This window comes from Bidens hawaiensis, unplaced genomic scaffold, assembly GCF_021521415.1.
Source record: "Bidens hawaiensis isolate Kalapana, Puna unplaced genomic scaffold, B.hawaiensis_p1.1 tig00053628_1, whole genome shotgun sequence".
In the NCBI taxonomy this organism is placed as follows: Eukaryota; Viridiplantae; Streptophyta; class Magnoliopsida; order Asterales; family Asteraceae; genus Bidens; species Bidens hawaiensis.
Genome location: NW_027499652.1, coordinates 17,750 through 43,669, shown reverse-complemented (window position 1 = coordinate 43,669; position 25,920 = coordinate 17,750). Strand labels below are relative to the sequence as shown.

At 35.7% G+C, this 25,920-nt stretch overlaps 1 protein-coding gene across 1 annotated transcript; it reads left to right on the top strand.

The window, feature by feature from the left end:
* The first annotated feature begins 16,875 nt into the window (after positions 1 to 16,875).
* On the top strand, positions 16,876 to 20,239 carry LOC143600174 (abscisic acid 8'-hydroxylase CYP707A1-like). The gene is made up of 9 exons (XM_077077934.1): positions 16,876 to 17,306; positions 17,398 to 17,719; positions 17,876 to 18,025; positions 18,111 to 18,359; positions 18,454 to 18,543; positions 18,671 to 18,749; positions 18,861 to 18,967; positions 19,061 to 19,179; positions 19,848 to 20,239. Exons 1-9 carry the CDS (start codon positions 17,110 to 17,112, stop codon positions 19,984 to 19,986), a joined length of 1,452 nt encoding a protein of 483 aa, XP_076934049.1. The 5' UTR covers positions 16,876 to 17,109; the 3' UTR covers positions 19,987 to 20,239.
* Positions 20,240 to 25,920: the final 5,681 nt, after the last annotated feature.

Below are 25,920 nucleotides of genomic sequence, written 5' to 3'. Positions count from 1 at the left end.
TTCTATTAGTCGTTTTCTCGTTTTGCGTGCCTAGCACGAATATCCGTTTTATGTTTCAAAAATGAGTTTGGTCACACACGACCCGAAAATAGTGGTTGTCTGATAATTTAATTTAAAATGTGAAATTATAGCTCGGTTTAAACGTCCCGATTGGCCGCGTGACTCGTTTCCGTCTTTGGCGTACCGGAAACCGTTAAAATCGGTTAAAAATACCCAAATCATCCGACTTATTTTCGGATGATTCATTTTTACTTGTTTAACTCATTTATATGAAAATAGTCCATTTTTAAGGTTTTTATACACCAGTCAGCTCGCTTAAGCGAACTTCACCGGTTTACGCGTTTTAACTTTAAAAGTTTGATAATCAGCACGATTAATTATCCGTTTACTCTCGGATCTTGAAATTTTGCACAAATCACTTTTTAATAGTGGGGAATTTTATAAAAATATTTCCAGAATTAATTCTTATATTTAAAATTTATTTATCTATTTTTAAACACCATTTAAACACTAAATATGTCGTAAATACCGAACGACCTTAGAAAAATCCAAATTTTTCCTGGATGTCCCCTGCCATCCACATAGTCCCCTGTAATTTTTCCAGAACCAAAATCTTCTTTTACATGCCCTTTTTCCAAAACCGAGTTAGAAATCCCTAGAACTCGTTTAACCGAAAAGCCTACTTAGACTTCTCCAACGGACCTAAACTTTTTTGTGTGACTTTTATATGTTATAAAAAGCTTATCTTAAATTTTCCAGAATTTTTCATGATGTTTAGCTATTTTTCACCATTTTTAGCCAAAACCGAGCATTAAATTCACCAAATATTCATCCTTTATCCAAAAATTACCAAAAATTCACAGAACTCATCTTTTCATGTGTTTAACACCTCTGTAAAATTTCATGACCTAACTCTAAAGCATCAACAATCTGTCCACATTTCCTAAAACCGAACATAACCGAATATACCTTTCGTTTTCCGCCACTACAAGCTACAAACTCATCTTTCCGCCTTATCTACCACTAAATACAGAGCCTACAAACAACATACCACAATACCCAGCAAGTTACACTCACGATCAAGCCATTTCTTTCATGGTTACGGTTATGATACTAAAAACAAAGATTTAACCGTAAAATTTCGTTTTTGATTCGTTTAACTCATTTCTTGGACCAAGATCCCTTGTATAACCCGTATACATCACTTGATCATGTAAGAATCGGTTTCATCTCGGGTTTTCACCCATTTTTCACTTGAAACCTCATTTTCTCAAGATTTTGGAATTAAAAAGTAAGATCAAACCATAATATCATGTTTATACCTTGTGGATCTTCTTAAAAATCAAAGGTTTTTGGTTGAATGAGTGAAAGGTTGAGAGGATTTGAAGAGTTGGAATGTAGAAAAAAGAAAAATGAATGTGTAATGGGGATAGGGTGGACCGATCGGTCCATGTTAGGGTGTGGGGTGGGACCCACATCTTCATTCTTGGCCACAAACTTGGATTGTGTAATCCGGATAATGTTGTGGATAATCTGGTTCAGTTCGTTTTTCGGTTAAACGTTTAATTCGGCTTAAAACGAGGCCAAAACGGTCGTTTTTTCGGCTTAAAATTTAAATTTATATAAAACCGATTTTAAAACTTAAACCATGACATTTATTAACTTAAAACATCATAGTATTAGTTATTACGCATCTTTTTCGGCTTGATCGATCGTCTCTTGCTCGGTTTGGTATTAAAGGTTTCGTTTAACGTACCGACGTACTATTAAATCGAAATTCTTTTTCTGTGCTTTAATCCACTTACCCCGAAGCTTTAATACTTCATAACATCACAAAATATCATATATCTCGTCTATAATTGAACCCTCGATTCATTCGGGTTTCAATAACTATCGATCGTTTGATCGCATATTCAATACGGTGAATTATATATTCACATACAATCAATACAATGAACCATGTATTCTCGTATAATTACCATGGTAACTCATGTACCCGACATTACATATGACGTAACTAACGTCTACCGGTTAGGGTATACCTGGTTTCGTCGGAATCGTTACAATACTAAAAGTCAGCTACGCTGAGTGAGTTCTAGTTAATCATACAACATGCAATCGATTCACATACTTGCACACACGCCCGAAGGGGTGTACATTATTCATACTTACTTGTCTTACGTAACTTTCCATCCTATTTAAAGAGCCTTCCGCTCTATAACCTCACAGATATTATAAGGGTCTAGTCCCTAACATCACAGATATTATTAGGGTATGGTCCCTACCATCATAGATATTATTAGGGTCTGGTACCTTTTCAACCTGTCTATCTCTTACATTCATTCATAACGTACATTCATGTCATTCATATTTCATACATAGCATTATAGCTTGACAGTACGTGCAATATCCGAAGATCGTTCACGTACCGGCAAGCAATCATTCTTACCTTTCACATAATCATATAAGGCATACAGTTAACTTAGGATAAATGTATTAACAATCACGTCGAGTATGCACAGAGCCCCGAAAACATAACAAGGAAATGGGGCTAGAAACTCACCTGTATGCGGTTACGTTCACCGTTAATGGTAATCCCTTTCTTCAATTGCGCACGGCTTACTGTATAATAATTACACGTATCAATTAACTACTACTACTCACATTGTATTTCTATCTTTATATAACCCTCAACGAACCGAGGTCCGGGGGCAGCGCCCCTGGCAGCGGGGTCTAGGGGCGGAAGCCCCTAGCAGGGTCCAAGGGGCAGAGCCCCTGGCTGGGGTCGAGTTGCCAGGTCTGCTTGGAAAATTTTATTTACATTAACTGTCTTAACACATTTTCACTAGGATTTTAATTCATTTTCTAATTCGTTAACTCATTCCTCATAACGATTTAAGTCTGATTCGTAATCTGATTCGTTACCGAACTTAACTTAAGCGAACTTAAGGTTCGGCGAACTTAAGATTCGGCGAACTTAAGGTTCAGCGAACTTATCAAGAGGCGAAGTTAACCATCCGGCGAACTTATCCTTAGGCGAAATTAATGTTAGGCGAACTTAGTACTCGGCGAACATGCTTGGCGAACTTACCCGCGAACTTACTGGGGAGCGAAGTTGATAAGGAGCGAACTTGGCATGCAGCGAAGTTATCCAGCTGCAGCCCTGTTCGTCCCTAATCCTCCCCGTAATCACCATCGTTCAACTTGAAATCCCCAGGCATGGCGTTTAACCATCCCGCGATCATTCATGTGGTCGTTTTGGATTTGATTTGGCCCGAAAACATGTAAAGTTTGGACCTTTAATTTCAAAAACGTTCAATACAAGACCTTCGGTTTATCTTAAACGATTCGTAAGCAGACGCGGGTTTTCTTAAGTTTGTTTCTAACATCAAGTTCGCAACTTTACGTTCCATTTACACCTGGTCTAATCTCGTTCTAAGTTTCAAGGTTAAACGTTAATAAAAAACGTAAACTTTAAGATCGAAACATACCTTTTCGTGTTCGTTTGATCTCGTTTTTCTTGATTAAGAATCCTAGATCTTGTATATAGCTCGTGTAACAAAGATCTACTTGAACTATCGTCTACTCGATTCCTAACTTCGCCCCAACCCTCACGGCCGTGTATATATATGTGCAGGTGTGTGTTTTTGAGTGTGATAGGCAAATATGGAAGGTAAGAATGAGGATTAGGGTTTTAGGGATGGTTTAAGGGATATTTATATCCCTTAAAGCCCATGGACCTAAGGCCTATTATCCTTCGATCCATCCTAATTAGTCCAAGTCCATGATCTTTAATAACACAACTTTCATTTATTAAATACGAAATTTTAGGATGTTACACTACAACAACTCATAAATATCAACGCAATGTACCCCTTGCCTTACAATCTTTTACTTTTATTCCTCATAATTTCCCCTATTCGTAAGAGCAAAGTTATGAAACAACTAACCTTCTATTATCTGAATGATTTCTTTAACTTATCCTTCATCTTATAAATCCTTATTTTTGGTCCCTATAGAATGTCATCTCTAAGAAACCATCGACGTCATCAACGTACCTCTAGTTCCCTCGACCGTCGCTTGGCTGCTAGGATCAAAAAGGAATTTGTCGATGCTATGCCGGCAATTATCACTAAGATCCAAAGTCTCAACTCTAACGGATCTGCCACTTCGGCCGTACCAAACAACTATGATTTCCGCAACTTTCTGAGCACTAAACCCCCATCCTTTCTTGGTGAAGAAAAAACCACCGTGATGCTTCAATGGTTTGAAGAAATGGAGAATGTCTTCATCTACTCTGAATGTACGGAAGCCAAGCGGACTAAGTTCGCCTCGATCAAGTTCGAGGGTCGATTTGTCACCTGGTGGAATGCTCTGAGGACTGACCAAGGGTCTGACTTGGTTGTATCCGTGCCTTGGGAAGAACTTAAGGAGGCAATGAAGAAGGAGTTCTGCCCGGAACACGAACTGCAAAGACTTGAGACTGAGTTTTGGGAACTCAAACAGGTTGGTGGGGATAACTCCACCTAGTCTAATTGTTTCCTGAGCTTAGCCGGATTGTACCCCACTTGGTAACCCCCGAGGCTCGCGGCATCCAGAAGTACATTCACAGTCTACCGATCATTTTCCTCGATGCCGTGGTGAGTCGTGATCCTCTAACCATCGGTGAGGCGATGGACTTAGCTGCCTCTTTAACTGATATTCATGTTCAGGATGGAACCTTGTCTCGCAAGGACTCCAAGCCTACTCCCGAAAAAACTAAGACCGACACCTCCACCGATGCCAAATCCGAAACCAAGCCTGCTTACAACAACAACAACAAACGTAAGACCAACCACCAAAACTACTCCGTCAACCAACATAGAAACCAAGCTCCCAATGACCCTAATGCCCCAAACAAAAAGACTTACTTTGGTCCTCATCCTCTCTGTGCCAATTGTAACCGTCACCATCCTGCTCAATCACGTTGCCTACTGTGCACTCAATGCAACCGTTATGGTCACTTCGCTAACACTTGTCGTGTGCCGCCTAATTCACAAGCCACCCCACATGCTCAAGCTGGTGTTCCTAATACTCGGGCTTGCTATCATTGTGGAGACTCAAATCATCTTTGTAATATGTGCCCTCAACTTATCCATGCCATCAAGCCCAAACTATGACTACACCCGACTACTTAACCCATGCTCACCAAGTTCAAACCCATCCACCTCATGTCCATCAAGCCCCTTCCATCAATCAAAGTCAACCTTACCTACCCCAACTTATCATACACCGCATCCGCAAGCTTAAGTGTACCAAGCCCCTATTATGCAAGTTCAACCATTCAAGCTATCCCAAGTCAATATACCCCGACTGCTCCAACTCCTATGAATGCAACTCCTCATGGTTATCCAAGTCACATCAAATAAGCTACTCAACGGCCGTGAAGACTTTTTCTGTTCCCTTTATTTATTTTGTTTTTTTCCTTAATTACGTATTGTAACGCATCTTTATGGGCTTGGATTATTTCTAGTTTGAATTAGTTATCTTTTATCATTTATCTCATGAATAAAGTTCCTTTTGTTTAAATAGATTGTTTATCAAAGCCTACATCTATCTTATTTCCTTACCTTCATTCGTCACAACTCATTTCATTAACCTTAACTATTAATAAGTTATCTTTGTCAACTTGAAATACTTATATTTCTACGTTTAAAATATGTGTTAGAAATTTCTTTGCTTTATTGAAACCCACTACAACTTTGGAAACTGTTTTATACATTGGTGATTTTCTAATTAAAACTCCTTAAAATTTTTGTTTCCTCAAAATCATGTTTTACACAAATGTTTTGTAACCCACACAATGGGATGAGTTATGTGGACCATCCGACGATCTAAGTAATTATGGATGCATACGTAATTACCAAAGTCCTCGCATGGAAATCATAATCCGAATAATTGTGTGTCATAATATAGAACCGAAAGTGGTTGGGATAACGGTACAAATGTAAAGATGATAATGACATGGTGGATACGCTGCTGGTATATCTTATATATAAGTGCCCTTATCGGATTTTCATTTGAAGTGCTGCTTCAACTATTCAAAGTTATGTATTATGATTAGTTTTAAATCATAAAAAAGGATATGTCAACAGGTCCTTCAATTACATGAATTTTTGGATTACCTTATGTAGTCTCATACTCCTCGTCAAGTCCTGAAATAGGCAGCCCTAAAAAAAGTCGAAACCCCCATCTTCACGCGATTCGGATACGCAAACGCCTGATGCTCGAAACATTGACCTAAGCGATAATGAGTTCATGAACCTCGGAGAGGACGAGGACTCGGAGCTCACTTGGCCCGATAGTAAAAAAAGGTATTGCGAGGGGGGGAAGAGGGAGGAGAAAGGGGTGGTTTCGTCATCTGGTGCGAGTGTGGGTGTAGGTTACACAAACCAATTCTACGAAATGAACCATTGACTATAATATGCACAACCTTGTGTATGAATGTCTTAAAGTCAATGAGGTTTCTAAGGTATTGAAAATATAAGGAATTTGAAAGATATTTCAAAGTTTTAAGGGCACCAATCACCAATACCGAAATGCCAGGTACCCTTTTATGGTATTTTTAATACTTTTTTTGCTATATTTTTTGTATTTTAATGTAGTTTTTTTATTTTTAATGTAATTTGTTTTTATTTCATGAAATATGATTTGTTTTATTTTTATTAAAAATAAAATAGAAAACAATAATTAATAATGACTGGATAATAGTTTTATCACTATGCCAATTTTTACAAAACTAGTCATTGCTGACTAGGAGGGTACGTGTCACACAACCTCATATGTGCTTAGCTACCATAATTCTATACACCATCATTTTCTTAATGGACGACCAAAAACAAAAAAATATTGTTCGATTAACTAAAAATATCTAAAATAAATATATTATAAAAAGTGCATATTTGTATCTTTATAAAACAAATAAGTTGCATAATAACATAAAGGTGAGAAGAATATATAACTTAAAACAACGATAATAAATAAATTAAACAGCAAAGTATAAAAAAAATATATTTATATAATAAATAAGTTGGTTAAACTAATTTTTTTTGTCGAATCTATAAAATAAAAGTTATAAAATAATTAAGAGAAAAAAAAGGGAACGAAACAAAATAAAATAAAAGATACCTATCATTTATAGTCTCAGAAGTCAAAATCACAATCAAAACCAAACGTTAAAAACTAATTCGCCATAAATTTGTATTTTAGACCAAATTATGGATTATGGGTGGAGGGGGTGGTTTATTGTGATGGTCTTTTCATCGCTTTAACAAGCCAATGGCATGGTGTCACCTCTCCCCAACCGAATCCATCACTAGTGATGGAATCTAGTGAGGATGATGGTGTGATGGTTTAGTGTGATGGTTTTTTTTTTTTAAATTATATAAAAAATAAAACAAGGTTAAATAAATATTGCATTTAAATAAAATATAATTACAAAGATAAATAAACTAAAATAAACGACAAAAAAATTAAAACTTACATTAAACAATCTGCTCCTCGTCCGAATTTGGAAATTTCAAACCTAAAGAACCTACAAGTTTAACTAGATCATATCTCAACCGATGGTAAATATCTTCATCCCGCAAGTCTAATTCCACATTTTCAGGAACAGGAACTTGAGTAGGAGGATCCGGCACCCAATCTGGATCATGGGTTTTTTCATTGCACGAACCGGCCGACTAAGTATGTACCATCTACCCATTAAGACACTGAAAGCTCTCTCGACAACTTTTCTTGCCGATTCTTGCAACTTCTTGAACGCCTTTTCCTTGACCTCGACAAGAAATGAAAAGGCTTTCACAAAAACAGACAATGTCGGGTAGATACCATTGACAAGAAAGTTGTCACGCCTGTGATATCTCCCGTTGACAAAATATGGACAGAAGGGTGCGGCACCATTTGTTACGCTCTGAAACAACGGTGATATGTATAGAACACTGATGTCGTTGTTTGAACCAGGAACACCAAAATAAGAATGCCAACTCCATAAATCATTTGACGCACCGCTTCAAGTGCGATGGTCGCTCGTTTGATATCGCCCCTAACATACGCCCCTCACAACTCCCGTGGACAATTCCTCCATTCTATATGTGTACAATCGATGCTACCGAGCATCCCTGGAAAATGCCATCTAGCCTCATGCACAACGTAAAAACGTGTAATGTCGTGTCTTGTTGGTTTTCGTAGAAACTATTTTCCATACAATTTAATAATCGCGTTACAAGAATTGCATAAATTTACGTGAAGTTCTATAAGACATTTGTAAGTATTCATCGAATTGGTCGGGTGGGTTACCTGTCGCTAATTGACGAATAGCGGATGTGCATTTTGCATTTTTGAAGCGGCGTAAAACTTCGTTTGCCCCTCGCGTCGTAAGATTCTTGAAACCATTCTTCGATTGCTTCGAAGTCGATTATAATCTTTTAAAATAAAGATTTCAGCAAACGAAACCGATCCCTAAACGTCTCGTCATTGTATTTCGGAAATGATCCTCCACAAAATAGTCGCTCATTAGCACTTCGTGGGCATGTATACGATCACGATCCACTATTTTTTTCTTTGGATGACTCAAGCCTTCAAGTTCTTTATATAACAACGGGAACCATTCAATAATGTCATCGTCCGAATACGAAAAGCTATCGGTGTCTAGCGGTAACAAGTTGCTTGGAAATTCCATATTTTTTTGTTTTAAAGTGGTGAAAGAAATAGGTTTTGTAGTAGAGGATTAAGAGTGTTTTGAGTGGGATTTGATTTTGAGTTGGATTGAAATGATAGGTTATTTATATTGTTTAAAAAAATTATTTTTTTTTAAATTCTCAACGGTCAACCCAACCCCCCACCCCACCCAACGGTCATATTCATCACACGTGATCACCACCACGCTTTTTCTCACATCACGCGTGATGATGGGACCGGCGGTGGTGTTCCACGGTCTACCACGCGTAATGGGAGCCCCATCATGCACCACCCCACATCCCTTAGCTATAGCAGAGAAATTACAGTATTCAAAATAGCAATTTACTCATTTTTAAAACTTACCATTCCACTTTAATGGTGACCAGCGGTCACTGCATTTCAATTTCGTTAATCTATATACAAACCAAATAACATGTTTTGTCATACATTTACATATATCAATTCCTTTGACATACAATATTTCATCATCACTATCTTACTCAGCAAATCATACCAATAGCAAAGTTTTGATAGGGTATGATGTGGGTTAGATGTAGACGGTGTTATCTCTAACCCGTAGGATTAGAGAAACTGCTTCCCTTGAGACCGCCGACTCGATAGTAGTTTTGCATCAAGCGTTAGATATAAGACACATAACACTCAACCATCGATCGATTAGTACATATACCATTGTCTTTGGCATACGATATCTCCGTGATGCAATTATTTCTTCTTATAACTATCAAGATTTACATTATCTTAAAATTATAGAAAGTCTTATCATACACTTTCAGAAAATTGAACAATTTCGTATGTCAAACTACCTAGAAAACGACGTTTCAGTGTAACTTTTGACCAAAATATATTAGTCAGATAGGCCTTATAGTAAGCTATTTTGTGACCAATTCGCGAAGAAAAGTTCTGACCAATTTCTTACCCTTACCTTTATAAATTTTTACCTTGAGCCGGCTTAACCTGTTTTTAGGCTCAAAATGAACTCTAAAATTGAGGCCCTTTGTGGCCAAATAAGGCCGACAAAACGGATGAGTTGGCGTGTCGGGTAACCTGTCATAACTGTTTTGAATAACTTCTAAAAACATTTAGGGGTTGTTTGTTTTTTCACAAAAGATCTTCCTAGCCTCTTTTGCCTGCGCCGCACAGACCACATGCAGAAGTTTAGGGCTGCAGATTGTTTGTTTTTCGAAAGACATTTCATTAAAAAAACGTATGCGCGCCATCTTCCTCACGCAGACATGGGCCAACCACTCTCAAATATTCTACCCTCTTATCATCTTTTTCATTCAGCGCTGTCAAACCATAGAAACACCCAACCCCTTCTTCAACCCTAAACTACTGTTACCCCTTCCCCCCTCCACCTCCGATTCTGTCGTCACACTCCCGCCGCCGTCGCTCCTCCGTCAACCCCTGCCCCTTCCACCTCCGGCCAGCCACTGCTGCTCCTCCACAACCTTGCTGCTCGTCCTGATGCTCCTTCGCTGGAATCAAGGTAAGCATCAACCCATGGGTGGGGGGAAATGGTTGAATTGTTGTTGCCAGTTTATATTAGGAAACCGTAGGCGGCGGCGGTAGTCCAATGTCATCTGTTACTCATATATTTATTAACATTTAGACGATTCGTGAGTTAACTATAAAGATGCCATGTATGGCAGTGACAATGACTGTTGATTTGTTCTCTATTTTGTTAGATTGTATATTATGATGTTGTCACTGTTGCCGGTTCCGTTTAGGAACCATACGTTTCGACGGGAACTAGACTGAGACCTGTTGACCTCTGTTTGTCTCAAAGGAGTTGTATGTTTAAGGTTATGATGATCGTTTACTGTATGCGCCTCCTTTTTTGATATTATGTTTTGGCTTCTATTGTTGGTTTAATGGCTATGACTATAAGCTCATCCGAGATATGCTTCGATTTGTTATCCATGGTATTACCCTCTTAGTGTAGACTACAACTGTGTGAAGTTGTGTTTTCGTTATGTTGTTTTACAATTTCGTTTATCGGTTGCTATCTTAAAAAAGTTTGAAGTCTAGGTGCCCTGATCATCCGTTTATTTATGCTAGCTAAGAATTTTATTGTTTGCATCTTATATAGTTAAAAATGCATCACATGATCTATTGTTGAACCTTATTTTGACCAGTTTTGTTTTAATTTCCTTTTTTTTAATCTATTTTGTTTATGTTAAGGCTTGATTTGTAGTTAAGAATACATCACATTGTAACAATTATTATTTTCTATCTTAGGATTAACTTATAAATCTTGTTAATAGATCTAATGTTGAACCTTATTTTGAACCGTCTTGTTTTAATTTCCATTTTTGATCCATTTGTTTATGTTTAGGTTTGACTTGTAGTTAAGAATACATCACATTGTAACAATTTTTATTTTCTATCTTAGGATTAACTTATGAATCTTGTTGATAGATATAATGCTTATGTTTAGATTTAGGTTTTTTTGTTGATTAATTTTTATTGAGCACTTCAATGTTGTTTATGTTTAGGTTTGATTGTTGATTAATACTCATGTGCACGTTGATGTTAATGAAGATGAGGTTGAAGCACATGGCACTGCATCCGATCGGGAATACATGACGCGGTTACAAGATTAAATTGTTGAACAGTTACTACAAAGTATGGAACAAATAATTTTAAAAAAATGTTATTGTGGTTTTATGAATATTATTTCAATGTTGTTTGACTATTATTTAAATTTCGATGTTGAATGATTTTTTTTTAATTTAAGCTTATTTAAAAATTTCAGTTTATTTTAGCAGTCTGCAGACGTTAAAAAAGAGTCTTTTTCTTGCAGACTGCAGAGGTCTGGTCCACCTCTTCTGCTGCAGATGCCTGAGGATGTTGTCCGCAGACTGCAGACATTTTACCTCTTAAAAAACAATCAGCACCTTCGCATCTTATAATCCTAATCATTTAGAGAGAACAGTGGTACTTTGAAAGTATCGACAAAATAAACGCCATACTTTTAATACCAATTTCTTTCTATCACTAAAATAAAACTCTAGAGCACGTACTAAAATTAAAATATGGCTAGAAATGCGTATAAAAGAAAAGAAAAAAGTTTGTGTAAAACTAAAAGTAGATAAAAGGAAAATGCTTGGCGTCACCATAAAGAAATTGCAAAAAGAAAGAAAAGGAAAAAAAGAATGTGTGAAAAAAAAAAGATTTTGATTATTATTTTTTCTTGAGTTCAAGCATTGGTGATGAAGAAAGAGATTACAGATTTTAGTCTTTTACAACCGGACTAGATTAATATTATCTTGATAAAGATTAACGTATACTTTCTCCGTCTCACTAAAAATGTTATGATTTGAAAAAGATAAGTTTAAATCAAATTAAATGATTACTTTATGTTTTTCTTAATAATTAACACTTTTTTTATTTGTGAGGCTATGAATTTGTGGACCCAAAACCTTGCTTTACTTTACCCATGGGACCGGGCCTGCTATTACCTACCAAAAGGAGTTTGCGACTGATTTCCTACAATATGTAGTTACGACAACTTTCTTACCAACAAGTTTTGGAACCATCTTCCGACCAGTGACGTTTGTGGCCATTTCCTACTGGCTGTATCTACAATTGTTTTTGTGACCATCATCCTTCCAATGCTTTTGCGACCAGTTCCTTACCATGTCTGCGACAAGTTTCCTACCAATTATGTTTGCGATCAATTTCCTACGAATATTGTTCCTTACCCATTTCTGGATGAACAAAGTTTTAAGTTAAACAATATTAAAAAGAAATCACATAAAATCCAGATTTTTCCTACTTAAAACGCAGAAAAATCTTATACAAATCATATTTAGCAAAACCAGTGGCGGAACCAGAGCATTTTAGTTGGAGGGTCACAACATAAACATTATTTTTTATACCATAACTAATCCTCTAAAGCCATGTAGCTAATAATCTTCGATCTATTTTTAACAAAAGTTTAGCTGGGATTGGTTTTATTGTAATATCCCAATATTATGTCTCTAAAGTCTGAACAACAAAACAATGTTCCTAATTATATATATTTTGTTGAAATGTTAGAAAACCAAACTAGGAAAAATTAAATAACTTCAATACATCTAAACATGTAAATAGTAAAATTAATTCATTAATTATATATTTTATTAAAAGTATTGGAAAACTTAGAAAAAATCCAATAAAGTTAATAATATCAAATGATAACTAAATTATTAATGTAGCTAATAAAGAAAGTGATAACTAAATTAATAATGTAGCTAATAAACAAAGTAATAGTTTAGTTAAGGAAAAATAAAGTAATAAATTAATAGTTTATTATGGACATAAAATAACATAGGGGTTATGGCCAACGAGTGGCTAAAAACCAACCTCACAATAATAAATAATAAGTGGTAAAAAGCATTTATTGTTTCTTCATCATCCACACGAAAGAGATAACCAGCGATTCAAGTTCATTTCGTCTTCTAACACCGGAAAATTTGTTCAGATTGTTTTCTTCACTTTCTTTTCTCAGTTCTATTACTCTAAAAGGAATACTTAAAGGGTCAAACTATTAAAAGCATATCGATCTTAGTTACCCTGTAAAAATAAATTCCGGCCGGCCGGAGGGTCAACGGACCCTCCTGACCCCTTGTGGTTCCGCCTTTGAGCAAAACGATACAATTAGCAAATCCTGTTTAGCAAAATACAATAATTATAACTTCCACTACAACTATAATAAACATAACTATGATTCATAATGTAAAGGAGGAGGATTACCAATAAAATCATTAAATCGACTCAACAGCTTAGGCCAAAGTGTGTCATGACAACTAACACGTATTTATTCCTTTTATGTTTGATATCTTTGGGTTTCTATGTCTAGAGTTGTAGAGTTACTTAGTTGTGTCCAACGGGTCTTGAATAATAATGTTATAACCCTCAAAATCTATGAATGTTATTTTTACACGACTTAGTTTTGTCATTCAAAATGGACTAGCGGCCCAACTTGTTGTCCATTTGTAACCATTTCGATATAAACACTACTTTTTAATGAAAAAGATAATCGGTAATTTACTTAATGGTGGTTGTTATTACATAAGATGAGCACAAACTCAAAATCCAAACAACTACAACCGTGGGAACTTATAAAAAACACCAAAACATGGATGGAAAACACATGTAGGTTACAGTGACGACAATAAAGTCAACAGAAATCACTAGTTGTTTCTAGGTGAACAATTAAACCGATCGCTCATCTAAACAACCAAGTAACATTGATTAAACATTTTCTGAAATATATACCGTTGCTAACAAAAGTCATATATTTCTAGGACAATCAGGAAACGTAGTCACATTTGTCCTAATTGGCCGACATGAACACAATGAAGCTTGTATAATGTAGTACGGCTAAACTGAAAAGCTGAAAAACTATAAATTAATTGAATTATATCCAAAAACAAGCATGTACCATATTTTACTACAGTTATATTTTATGCTACTAATCTAGTTCAAGCAGTTTGTATCGAACAAGAACCAATATCTTTTCTAATATAAACATTAGAATTTTACTTTTCAATTACATTACCCACTGTGACATATCACATTCCCGGGCCACATGAGATTAATATCGCATTCATCTTTTCGCGGTAATACGTTTTGCCCAATGTTCCACCAATTTCATATATCATTCACCATACAATTAGCATATATGTTTGGTAAACAGTACACATCTAATTTAAGCACACATAATGTATACATTTAGTTTCACTCTATTGTTTATATTCTTCTACCAAGGAAATGAGTTCGTTAAGTCAACATATTTTAGCCTATGTATATGTCACCATTTCAAATCATATGGGTCAATTTAACTCATCACTTCCCAACCCATCTTGAATACAGCTTAAACAAGACACTAGGACTTGTATACCAACAATTTTAACATCAATATTAGGCCTTATGTAGTTTTTTCTCTTGTCTTTGTAAATGACTAGTTTGGTGATTAATTCATCAAAACTACCTATTTTAGTTCTTTATCAACAATCCTTGTTATAAACTTATAATCCCATAAATGAGCGGTCCACATCCTTTCTCACATAAATCTCCAACTTACGCCCAATTAGGTTAAATACCCCCAAATTTCTATAACCATTATATAGCTCGGCATTTATCTTCATCCATGATTATACTCAACAATTATTAGCCATCAAAGAGGATATTTTTAACCAATTATACGAAGTTTCGTCCGGGGTCGGCTCAACCATTACAGGGGCCTTAAGCAAAAAAAAATCCAAGACCTTTTCTTTTTTTTTTAAATTAAAAAATTTTGTCATTTCGAAATCAGTTTTCATAAGATGTAAAAAAACCCAGAAAAATAAAGTTGGGAACTACGAGATTCGAACTTGCACCCGCCAAAAGCAAAAGTAAAGTCTTACCAATATACTAGCGTTGGTTTAGGCATGTAAGTTGTAACTCTCAAAGTGAACCTATAGCATACATTAAATATGCGGTTACATATTTAAAAAAAACAGGGATTTATTCAAGTGGGGCCTAACGCCCTAGTTTGTTTATAATGGCCCTTGAGCCCGCCCTGGTTTCGTCCATTATGCTTGGTTTATATCTCACGGCTCACCCATGTACCACAAAAATACATATACTTCACCCCAAAGATGGCTTTTAGGATTCCTAACTGCAACAATCACTTAGGTAAAACATTTCTAACCTAAATGAACAATAATTCTCTGATTTCATCGATGATTCCATCATGAACTTAAAAACAATTCGTGAATATATAATGGAGTTACTTGCCAAACTTTTTCTATACACATGTGTACATTGTGATGTTAATTTTCGATACAGATTAGCATGCACATGTTCATATAACCAGCCAATAAATATGGTTGTAAAATTTCACATAAAAATTTAGGAGACATGAGTTAGAAAAGAATGATATGGGCAAACCATTTTTATTGAACTAAAATACTTAATTTGAAAACTACCAATACTAAATTATAGCATACAAGAGCTATATGTTTCTAACTATTTCTAAAATAATATTGTTTATAACTAAACTAAACACATATTAATAACATAAAAATGCAATATAAGCCCAACACAAAACTAACACTACTAGAAAATTGGACTTTCGTTGACAGAATGTTGCATTGCAGATCCATCGGTAAAAGTCATCACCGACGCATATCCATCGCCCATTGGTATTATGGTCTTGTGTATTCTTTTTCCGATGAATTGCACTAATTTTGACGTTATTTTACTAATCTCGTGAAATTGCACTAATTTTGACGTTATTTTACTAATCTCGTGAAAATAACGTTAAAAGTGAAATTGCACTAATTTTGATGTTATTTTACTAATCTCGTGAAAATAACGTTAAAAGTGACGGACGGTTAATCAGGCATCATGTAGTGGCGTTGATAGCCGAAAGATAAGGGTACATGCACCGATCAGCCGGTGTCCCGATGATTGAGTGCTATGTGTCTTATGTCCAAGGCTTGATGCAAAACTACTATCGAGCCGGGGGTCTCACCGGAAGCAGCCTCTCTATCCTTATGGGGTAGAGGTAAGGCTGTCTAGATCTTACCCTCCTCAGACCCTACTATAGCTTTGCTATTGGTGGGATATACTGAGTACGATGATGATGATGATGATGATGATGTATTCTTTTTCCGATGAATGAGTTAACATGAAACTTTTACACATAATAATTTAATTCAAATAAACAAAATATATCAACCTAAGCACAACCTAATCTACTAGTTTTAGCATCTACTACAGTTTAATTATATATGTATGTATATATCTTTAAATGAGTTTAATATACAGCTTAATTAAATTACAAAATATTAAATTTCATAATAGAAAATTCAATATTTATAATTTTCTATAACCAATCACTCTTTGAAAGGTTTTTAGATTTTAAAGTGCGCAGATTAAAGATTAATTAAAATCTTCCTACAATGTGTAGAAAGTTAGAAAATGTGTTCACACTTTTTTAATTGTAAAGCTTAAAACAATTATCTGCATAACTAGTTCTTTTATACGTTTCAGCATGCTAAATTAAGTGTATAAATTTATATGTTAATAATGAGTGTAGTATATTAAATCATTGGTGCATATTTATACATATATTAAAAAAGTGTGAAAAAAGCCACATATTGGGAAATTTCGAGTCTTTCTTTTATGGAAAATAGTAATTTGTGCTTCAGAATTAATATATTAATATAATTGAATGTTTATTATTTATGGAGATTTTGTCTTTATTTGTGGCCTACCTTCTCCTTTTCTATATAAACCCCCTTGGCCCCTTCCACATCCATCATATTATAACCATAGGCCAAGGCACACATTCTGGTACAGAAAGTAACAAAAATACCTGCTTATTCACTTGAATTAATGGAAGATGGGGTAGGAATCATGCTAATGCATGTCTTCTTGTTTCTTGTTGCACTTAGTTTGTACATTTTCGTAAAACGAAACCGAACCAACACTGCTAAGCTCCCTCCAGGTTCACTTGGGTGGCCATATATTGGTGAAACACTTCAACTTTATTCACAAGATCCAAATGTATTCTTTGCTAATAAACAGAAAAGGTATGCACATATGTTTGTCAATTTAATTCCCTTTATTAACAATACATTTAGTCTAGTTAGCTATATTGATATGGTTTCAATTGGTCTTCAGGTATGGTGAAATATTTAAGACCCATATCTTAGGTTGTCCTAGCATCATGTTGGCTAGTCCTGAGGCTGCCCGGTTCGTGTTGGTTAACCAAGCTCACTTGTTCAAGCCAACATATCCTAAAAGCAAAGAGAACTTAATAGGTCCATTAGCGCTATTTTTTCATCAAGGTGAGTACCACACTCGCCTAAGGAAGCTCGTCCAAGGGTCGTTATCACTTGATAATCTCCGTAGGCTAGTTCCAGATATTGAAGATATCGCGGTCTCCGCCTTGGAATCATGGGCCGGAGGCCAAGTCATCAACACGTTTCATGAAATGAAAAAGGTTTGTTTTTTTGTATGTTTTTCTTCTTATGTCATCTTTCATTTGGATTACATTAAACTAGGACTCACATCATAGTTTTGTCTCCATATATATGTACTTATGGATGTATCTATGTACAATTAGACAATTAGTTAATAAATTTGTGTTAAATTTCAGCTATCTTTCGAGGTTGGAATACTCGTAATATTCGGACACTTGGAGGCCAACCAGAAAGAACAACTCAAGAGAAACTATAGCATAGTAGAAAAAGGTTACAATTCTTTCCCAACAAAATTACCAGGCACACCCTACAAAAAGGCTTTCTTGGTAAGTCAAGATGATCATATATTTTATCTTTTAACTATGAGAATCTGTTACTAGAAAACTAATAAAATACGGACGCTTTATGTAGGCAAGGAAACGGCTACAGAAGATTTTAAAAGAAATCATTTCTGAGAGGAAAGAAAAGAGGGTAACAGAGAAAGATCTATTGGGATGTCTTCTGAATTCGAAGGACGAAAATGGTGAAACTTTGAGTGAAGATCAGATTGCCGATAACATTATCGGAGTTCTATTTGCGGCTCAAGACACCACAGCCAGTGCATTGACATGGATTCTAAAGTACCTGCATGATCATCCGAAACTTCTAGAGATTGTTAAGGTAAGGATTTAAAGCATGTGCATTTTAAAGTGACAGCTGGATTTTGAAAAAGAAGTTTTGATGTTATAATTAATGGACCTTTATGTTTGTGTAGGAAGAACAGAAGGTTATCTACCAGCTTAATGATAATGGTAATCTTCATTTGACATGGGCCCAGACTAGGAATATGCCAATTACTTACAAGGTATGCACTTACATATAGTTTAGACAAGAAGTTTATATATAGTTAGTTACAACTTTTTCATGCACAAGGTACAAATCATTATGGAACTATAGTTCTGAATTATTTCCTTATTGTGCTTATATATCAGGTGATATTGGAGAGCTTGAGAATGGCAAGCATTATTTCATTCACATTTAGAGAGGCTGTTACAGATGTAAAATACAAGGGTATGATACTATGTTGAAGATTTTTGTTACTTTATTTGTGTCTATGTTACTGTTTATTTCTTTTTATTTGACTACCATGTTTTACAAATTGTACGAAATGGTTTCGAACAGGCTACCTAATACCGAAAGGCTGGAAGGTCATGCCTTTGTTTAGGAATATCCATCATAATCCTGAATTCTTTCCCGATCCTCAGCAATTCGACCCTTCAAGATTCAAGGTATGTTATTCAACAGGAAGTTGATTACTGGGTTCTTGTCATCATTATGTTATGTGTAATTGTATTTTGATATCTTCCTTATTATGAATGTAGGTCGCACCAAAACCAAATACGTTCATGCCATTCGGAAGTGGTGTTCATGCTTGTCCTGGAAATGAGCTTGCCAAGCTAGAAATGCTCATCATGGTTCACCATCTAGTCACTAGATACAGGTAGAGTTTCGGCTTTTCGAATCCAAATATGAGTAACCATAAAAGTTGCTTAAAGGTTAGAAGCCGTGTGTGATTTTAATCCTTAAGAGTGAGATACAAATGAATGTAAAAATTAATTAGGTTCTAAAAAGGTGTCTGTATATGTCTCTTTAGTGGTGTCCTGTGCATCACATCCTCTTCGCCAGTCACATTAGTCGTTTCAAATTTTAAATGTGTGCAAGTTTTGACGATTCCATTTAATCGGGTGCGTAGCCCTTATGAGGTCATATAAGCTAGCCTTTGGCAAAACTTGTAAACAGGTGTATGTATAGCCCCTCAAAACCAATAATATATGGGTGATCTGATACAAATGAAATTAATATATGAAATGTGCAAGTAACTAGAATAATTATTATTACTCTACAGTTTTAACTAGAGTAATTACGCTACAAAAATAAGTAGAGTAATAATAATGACTCTAGTTCAAATTTTGGAGAGTAATAATATTAATTACTTTTTTGTTAACATAAATAATCTAGTTATTTGTATGCTTAACACGTTAAAATATTTGTATTTTATCCAAACACTATACGCTGATTGGTGGACTAGTTGTTGTGTGTATAACCTCATGATCCTTTAGAAAATGAATATGATCTAACTTATGATGATGATAATTATTAATGTTGCAGATGGGAAGTGGAGGGATCTGAAAGTGGGATTCAGTATGGACCATTTCCAATGCCAATGCATGGACTTCCTGCAAGATTTCATAAAGAATCTATTCAAGTAAAGAAAACATTAATATGTGGTGTATCTTCTAATACATAGAAAGTAGATGTTATCCCCTCCCTAAACTTAGCTATCATTTTTTATTTAGAAGATTTATGATGTTATCTAAGGATTGAAGATTCCTACTTTTTGGTCTACATTATTGCAATATTGTGTACCACCTCTATTGATGCAAATTAATCTTATTCTGGAGGTATCTAGTATTATTAAAGAAACAATGGACCGAATCTTCCAGTGGACTAATGCCACGTTTCTCATATGTCGGTGTGATTGCGAAAGGACCAGGTGTAGGCGGTGCCCTCCAGCTGAGGGCAAGACCCCTTGGTCAAATTATATTTTCTGACCATAATTCATGCACCTTTCATTTGCCCACACTATCATAATATATATAGGCAGCTATCTAGAATTGATCAAGATCTCAAAACCATTTTTGACTTTGAAATATTATGTTAAAATAATATTAAGCTGACAAATAGGTTCACAGCGCCTTAAATATTATTCCCCCTCATGCGCTAGGCTCAAAGGATGAGTCCATCCTATTAAACCAATCATTTTTTATTATTAGAAAAATCTATTTACATATTAACTCATAATATTTAAATTAATAATTGACTGGTTATTGTTTCACTGTTTACATAACAGTGACATGACTTGACTCTTACGAGTTATCCAACAACACAACCTAGCAGTTAAAGTAGTTGAGAAATGAATATTTTAGAGGTCAAGATTTGTATAAATTATGAAGTACACTCAAGATGACCAATCTCTTAATTTCTATATTAATTTTATGTGTTGGATGGGTACGTTAATTTCATTTTCATAATAGTTTTTAGCTTGATGACACGGTCCTTAAAGAAGAATAAGTATTTAGAGAAATCCAAATATGACAAAACAGTATCTCAACCACTAAATTTCTAAAAGGTTTGGCATCTTTATTAAAGTTTAGAAGCTGTGCCATGACATCATATTATATGTACATTTTGGGAGAGTTCTTATGTTTTGAAACTAATATACCACTAACTTTAGCTACATGTGTGTGCTGCCTTTTTTTTTGTTGAAAGGCAGTTTAATACAATTTTAAGAAATTAGGAATCTAGTCATTATATCGATCGTGTGTTATAACATGAAAAACAAATAACGTAGACCGTAGTCATGAGACGTGTGAATTGTTACTTTTCTACATGCTTTTACTCGCCAAACATAATTAATCCTAACAAAACATGCTTAAAATCATGTCACAAGTGAATGGACACTCGCGTATCACTAGCTAACGTAACCTGATATATACACGAAATGGACTTCTCTATTATTCGTTTTCTTTTCGTATTAGAAATGATAACACAGCACTTGTGTTTGCTATTTACGGCATGAAGTTTAGCAAATGAGTATCAAAAATTCATAACTCTTTTAAACACATATAAAGAGATATAATTATGTATCGTTAATCTTTTGGTCGATGACGTTGTTCATAAAGTTTCGGTTGACTATGTTGTCCATGGTTGGTTTATCATGAATTTACAAAGTACCAATGCAAGTAGTGTTATGCAACGTTCTCAACTTCACGTAACCAAACACATAAGGTTGCCTAAGGCCCACCAAGCTATGAATTAATCTCTTCACTTGACATGCGCTTTGACTATGCACATCTCTATGAAAGATCACTTTAGATTCCTAATCCCTTAAACTGAAACATACTCAAAATAAAGTAATATGCCAAGGATAAGCTAGCAACTCCATAATGTAATATAAATAACGTGAAAGTAAACTAAGTCGACCACTCGACTAGAAAGTAAAAGACTAATCAATCGTTTATATAAGTAGGAAAACTATATTAGATGGTTGATAAATGAAGTCCTTGTCGAATATGGCCAATTTTGGTTACCATGTATATATATATAGTCCAACATCATGAGTTTAAGGTTCTTGGCGACTTACTTAAGTAGTCTCTTTTATACATGAAACAGTTTAGGGCTTATCACAATATATCCCATCAAAAGGGGTGGCGACTATGGAACTTATGTTGAAAATGGTTTAGTAAGCCTTTGTATCAAAAGCAGTCTCAAAATGGTTTCAATCATTTGTATGTAAACCATAGTGAGCATGTTAAACCCCAAACAAGTAAAATTACGAAAGAGAGGAGTAAGTACGAGACTTACCTTACAAGTAATCAATCAAGTATCTGCAAATGTGATAATCCCCTATTAATTAACAACTAAAATCATATCAATTTTATGTAACGTACACATTGCAGTTCAGTTTGATCGTGTCAAACTTAGGTTATTCTTGACTAAGTCTCAAATAGGTGTCTAAGTTCCATATTAATTAGCAACTAAAAACATATTAATTTTATGTAACATACACTTAGTGGTTTGGTTTGATCGTATCAAAGTATCAAACTTAAGTTATCCTTGACTAAATCTTAGATAGGAGTCTGAGTACGAAGATACCATTCTTTGGTACTTAAGTGTAGTCTTACCCTAAATAATAAATACCAAAGTTTTTAAATAAGGAAACTTTATTGAAATGGAAGTTGACAATTATTTCTGCGAAATATACAACCTATGGACAAGTTCATCATGTTATTGTAAGTTTTGCTAAGTCACGACGACACGCAAGTCACATTGGGTTATGAACGTAGTGGGCGTAGGTAGAGATGGTCAAAAAAACCGGTCCGGGAACCGGTTTGCCGGTTTAAACCGGAAACCGGTTTTTACGAAAACCGGTTTTTTAAAAACCGGTTTGACCGGTTTACAAACCGCCGGTTCGTATTTCGGTTACACGTTTTAGAGCCAAAACCGGTTAACGAACCGGTTATTAAAAAAACCGGTTTTTTTAATAACCGGTTATAAAAAAACCGGTTAACCGGTTTTTGACCGTTGTGGAAAAACCGGTTAACCGGTTTTTCCATAACCGGTTAACCGGTTAAAAACCGGTTTTTGAACGTTGTAACGGCTATATGGCCGTTTTTTTTTTTTGACCGTTTTTTTTTTTTTTTACCATTTTACCCCCACAAACATCTATATATAGTTTAGGTTGGGTATTGGTTAGATCACACTCGATTATACAACTCCAAACGCTCTAAACGTTTATTTCATACGCGATTATTTTGTTATCTCACGCTCAATTATACCACATTACCACTCCATACGCTCTTATTTCGTAGTCGATTATCATGGCCTCCCAAAGTGCTGCTTCATCCGTCAACATGGGTGCCTCGAACACGGGAGAAACGGTCGTTCGGGTCATCCCCACGAAACGAAACTAAGATGTTTGGCAACATTTCGACCTATGCGAAATGTCTAACGGTAGCCAAAAAGCTCGATGCAAACATTGTTTGAAGTTTTATGGCAAAGATGCAAACTCCACTTTAAAAGCGCATGTACAAAGGCCCTTTTGCAAGGCCTTGAAGGACGAATCGGGAAGTAGTTCGCAGCCGGAGATGACGAATCAAGGAACGGTGTTTACGTACGACCTTGAAGCGGTACGTCAAAAGTTTTCAAACTTTGTGATTCAACAAACACTTCCTTTCAACCACTTCGACAACCCTCAATTCACGGAGATGATGCAAAAGTATGTTCAACCACGCTACCAACACGTAAGTCGTTCGACCCTTAGAAGAGATTGTCTTAAAGCATGGAAAAACGCTAAATCCGAACTAATTTCATACTTTTCAAACTTACAAACTGGTGTAAACTTAACAACGGATGTGTGGTCGGTACCTAATGGTTCGCCCGACTCATACATTTGTGTGACGGCTCATTGGGTTGACCCCGAGTCGTGGCAAATGATGAAACGAACCGTTGCGTTTCAATTGTTTGATTACCCGCACACGGGTAGAAATATTTTTAAACTCTTGGATAAAGTCATTCAACAATACAAGATTGAACATAAAATCTTTTCAATTTCGTTTGATAACGCGTCCAACAATACGGCCACGGTTGGCCATTTAAAATTAAAGTATAAACCTATTTGTGATGGAGCGTTTTTTCATAGCCGATGCATTGCACATATTATCAACTTGGCCGTGCAAGATGGGTTAAACGTGATCGAAACGCAAAGAAACAATTTTAAAAGAATGTTACGAGATGTTTTTAGCAACAATAAAACATTTTCAAGATACAAAAAATTTTGTGTAGAAGCTAATTGTCAATGGTTGGGGCCAAATTGGGATTGTCCAACAAGATGGAACTCGACTTGTGATATGTTTGAGAAAGCCATCCAACAAAAAGAATCATTAATTGCGTTTCATCAAATTTTGTCAAGTAGGGGTAAATGTGCACCGTACGATCCTAGAAACTGGTTATTGATTGAGATCGTTACGGAGGTCCTTCAAATTTTTAAATCTTGCACAACTAGTTTATCCGGGGTTTACTATCCAACAAGCCCCATTGCTTTACCAAAAATTGTTGTCATGTGCACAAAGTTGAGTGAACTTCATTGTAGGGGTGCACCTTATTTTGATATGGGTGTAAAAATGAAAGAAAAATTTAGAAAATATTTTCAAGAACTACCCGCTGTTTTGACATGTGCTGCTGCGTTAAACCCTTGCATCAATGTTGGTGGTGTTGAAGCTTTAATAGAAAAAATTTGTGATGAGCTAGAGTTAAACGACGATCAAAACCCCTATTATAGCCAAACTTTAAAGAATGCTTTCAACATCACCTTGTCAAACATGTATGATGTTTACCTTACAAAATACGGGTCGTCTTCCCAAATTCATGACTCGTTAAGAGCTGTTGCCCAATCCCAATCCCAAACCGACCGTGAAATGGGGATGTACTACATGATTTGGGAAGACGCCGGTAAACGTCAAAAGGTAAACACCCCAAGCAGTGAACTTGGAAGGTATGGTGGTACCAACTTTGTGAAACACATGACTCCGGATAAATTTAGAAGTCTTGATTTGCTGGCTTGGTGGAGAGGTAAGGAGGATGAGTTTCCGATCCTCGCCGCCATGGCCAAAGATTTACTAACGGTCCAAGCTTCCACGGTAGCTTCGGAGTCTGCTTTTTCTGTTTCTGGCAGGGTTATATCGATTAGGAGGACTCGACTCACTCCACCAGCTGTAGAGATGTCGATTTGCTACAAGGATTACTTGGACTCTTTAGATAGGGCACAACATCAACGCTCACTCGAGGGGGAAATGGAGTATGAGGCGGGCTTGTATGAAGACGAGGTCAATCAAGGACACACTCAACCAATGACCGATGAAGAAGCCGCGTACGACGATTACCTAAGGAATAGCTTGGGATCGGGTAGCGAAGAAAATTAGTTAAAGAAACAGCAAACATGGAGGCAAATAATGAGTAAGAAACAGCAAGTTATTAATGTAATCGTGTCTAAGCATTCTTTAATGTTTGTATTTTTGAGTTACGAATATGCGATAACGATTTAATGTTTGTATTTTTAATGTAAAAGCTATAAATGAAAGTTATGTGTTTTTAATCTTCCAAGCAAAGAACCCTAACAACGAAAGCAAAGAATGGAGTCAGTCCGTTTTGCCTTGTAGTTACCGGTTTGTTTATACTGTGAAAAAATAATGGTTATTTAAAAAAAAAAAAAAACCGGTTAACCTAAAAACCGGTTATTAAAAAACCGGTTAATAAAAAACCGGTTTATTAACCGGTTCTAACCGGTTTCTAAACCGGTCCTAACCGGTTAGACCGGTTAGGGTTTTGAGATACAAAAACCGGTTATTAACCGGTCCGGTTATTAATCGAACCGGTTTTTTTCCGGGCCAAAAAAAACCGGTCCGGTTAATAACCGAACCGGTTTTTTAAAAAAAACCGATTTGTGCACCTCTAGGCGTAGGCCCAAATCAGTCGATAGGTGGTTATTACTTATTAGGCTATTATGAGCCATTAAGCTTATGAGTCATGATGGTCAAGTAAAAACAAAAAAAGGGGGGGAGAATTCCCATAATAGCCCATTTAGAATTAGTGGGGATAATCTTGAAAACACATTATATAAATG

What these genes read in the sequence shown, in the direction of transcription:
- LOC143600174 (XM_077077934.1), top strand. Translation starts at nt 17,110, where the DNA reads ATGGAAGATGGGGTAGGAATCATGCTAATGCATGTCTTCTTGTTTCTT. An exon ending in AACTTCTAGAGATTGTTAAG is followed by an intron (nt 18,360 to 18,453) that starts GTAAGGATTTAA and finishes ATGTTTGTGTAG; the next exon opens with GAAGAACAGAAGGTTATCTA. An exon ending in TCGACCCTTCAAGATTCAAG is followed by an intron (nt 18,968 to 19,060) that starts GTATGTTATTCA and finishes TTATGAATGTAG; the next exon opens with GTCGCACCAAAACCAAATAC.